The sequence below is a fragment of the Austrofundulus limnaeus genome, unplaced genomic scaffold (assembly GCF_001266775.1).
Source record: "Austrofundulus limnaeus strain Quisiro unplaced genomic scaffold, Austrofundulus_limnaeus-1.0 Scaffold348, whole genome shotgun sequence".
Taxonomy (NCBI): Eukaryota; Metazoa; Chordata; class Actinopteri; order Cyprinodontiformes; family Rivulidae; genus Austrofundulus; species Austrofundulus limnaeus.
In genome coordinates, this window is record NW_013952750.1 from 1,868 (window position 1) to 3,441 (window position 1,574).

The following is a 1,574-nucleotide window of genomic DNA, read 5'->3' on the forward strand; positions in this document are numbered from 1 at the left end:
TGGCTGGTGAGTGTACGTCTAACCAAAGAAGAAAAGTAAACAAAGTGTTGATTGAAGGCATTAAAGCTGCATGAAGAATAAATGAACCTTTATTTTATTCGGTTTGCAGTGTTTTTGTTCTGTTTTCTTCATTGAATTCTTTATTTTTTTTACAGTGTCCATAATCCGCAGAAGAGGGACAGATGCTCCTCTTTCCAGTGTGTCTCCAGTYTTTTTAGTGGTGAGGTTTTTACAGATTCTGTTGTTTATGAACTATATTCTATGGTGTAATATGAGAAACCTTTGCAGACTGGTAAATTTCACAAAGCTTTTGTACTTTTCACACAGTGAGAAGTGAAATCCATTGAAGCTGATGTATTCAGACTTCGGTTGCTAAATGACAGAAATCAGCAGTGTTGTATAAAGTACCTCAAAGTGATACTTGAGTAAAAGTACTAATATCTTATCATGAAATTACTTTGGTAAAAGTTCAAGTCTCCTCCAAGAATATTACTTGAGTAAAAGTTTGAAAGTTTCTGATGTTTTTTTGTACATAAATATTAAAATTATATATTAATTTTTCTAAAGGCATGCAGCTGTGATGGATTCACAGTTTGGTGTCAGAATAGTATATATTTATACTTCTCATCCAACTACRGTTAAATTCACTCTTTCCAGGAGGTGCAATTTATCAGGATAATATGTTATTTTTTAACAATAACGAGCCAAAATGAAATAGGAGTAACAGCTTTCTGCCTTATTTAAAAATGTAAATAGTAGAAAGTACAGATAATTGTGTACGGAGTAGAAGTAAAAAGTAGGCTGAAAAATAAATACTCAAGTAAAATACAAATAACCAAAATTTCTACTTAAGTACAGTAACAAAGTACTTTACAACTCTGGAAATCAGTTTTATTTCTTTTGTGTTTGACAGATGAAGTTTGACCAAGAGGGAAATGTGACATCGTTTGGTAAGTGTCAGTCTGCTCCTTTATCTCTATACGATGTTTTATATTTTATTAGAAAGGGTCAAAGCTGGTGCTAAGACTTTTAAATGTTTATTTTTAAATCCTTAAGCAAACTTGCTCATTAAGATTAAATGTTGTGTAACCAGATGTATCATTCATAAAAAGGTTGCCATCTGGGTTTCACTAAGCAAATACTAATCGCCTCCCATTGGATAATTACTGGGTGATCATGTTCCAGCTAACACTTAAAGTGGAAACATGCTCGCTCCGACGCCGACGGGTCGACGCGCGGTCACGTGGTTGGTCGGCAGTCGGTTTCGCACAGACCTTTCATAGTTTCTACACACTGCGCCGACGAGCTCGGGGGAACCCCTCCCTCCAGCTGAAACATACGTCACTGCATGGAATTTCTCCCCTCAACAACAATGCAGAAAAAAAGTCACTCACCCGACGGAATTTTACCCACATCTGTCCTGGTTAAAAAGCTCCACAGGTTCAGATTCCTCCGTGCCTGTTTGTCTGTTTATCTCCATTCATGAGTTTTTCACAGTTTGACTATCTTTATAAAACTCTGTTTCCTGGTCGGCTCGGGGAGCGAGTCGTTATTTTTTTTTTCTTTCTTTTTTT

General features: G+C 36.1%; 1 protein-coding gene across 1 annotated transcript in view; it reads left to right on the forward strand.

Moving 5' to 3' along the window:
* mrs2 (magnesium transporter MRS2) overlaps positions 1-1,574 on the forward strand; it is a gene marked incomplete at its 5' end in the record, with an annotated part of 15,159 nt that overhangs the window by 1,363 nt on the left and 12,222 nt on the right. Inside the window, 2 exon segments of the mRNA XM_014022899.1 lie at positions 156-220; positions 914-950. Coding sequence (XP_013878353.1) covers positions 156-220; positions 914-950 — 102 coding nt within the window.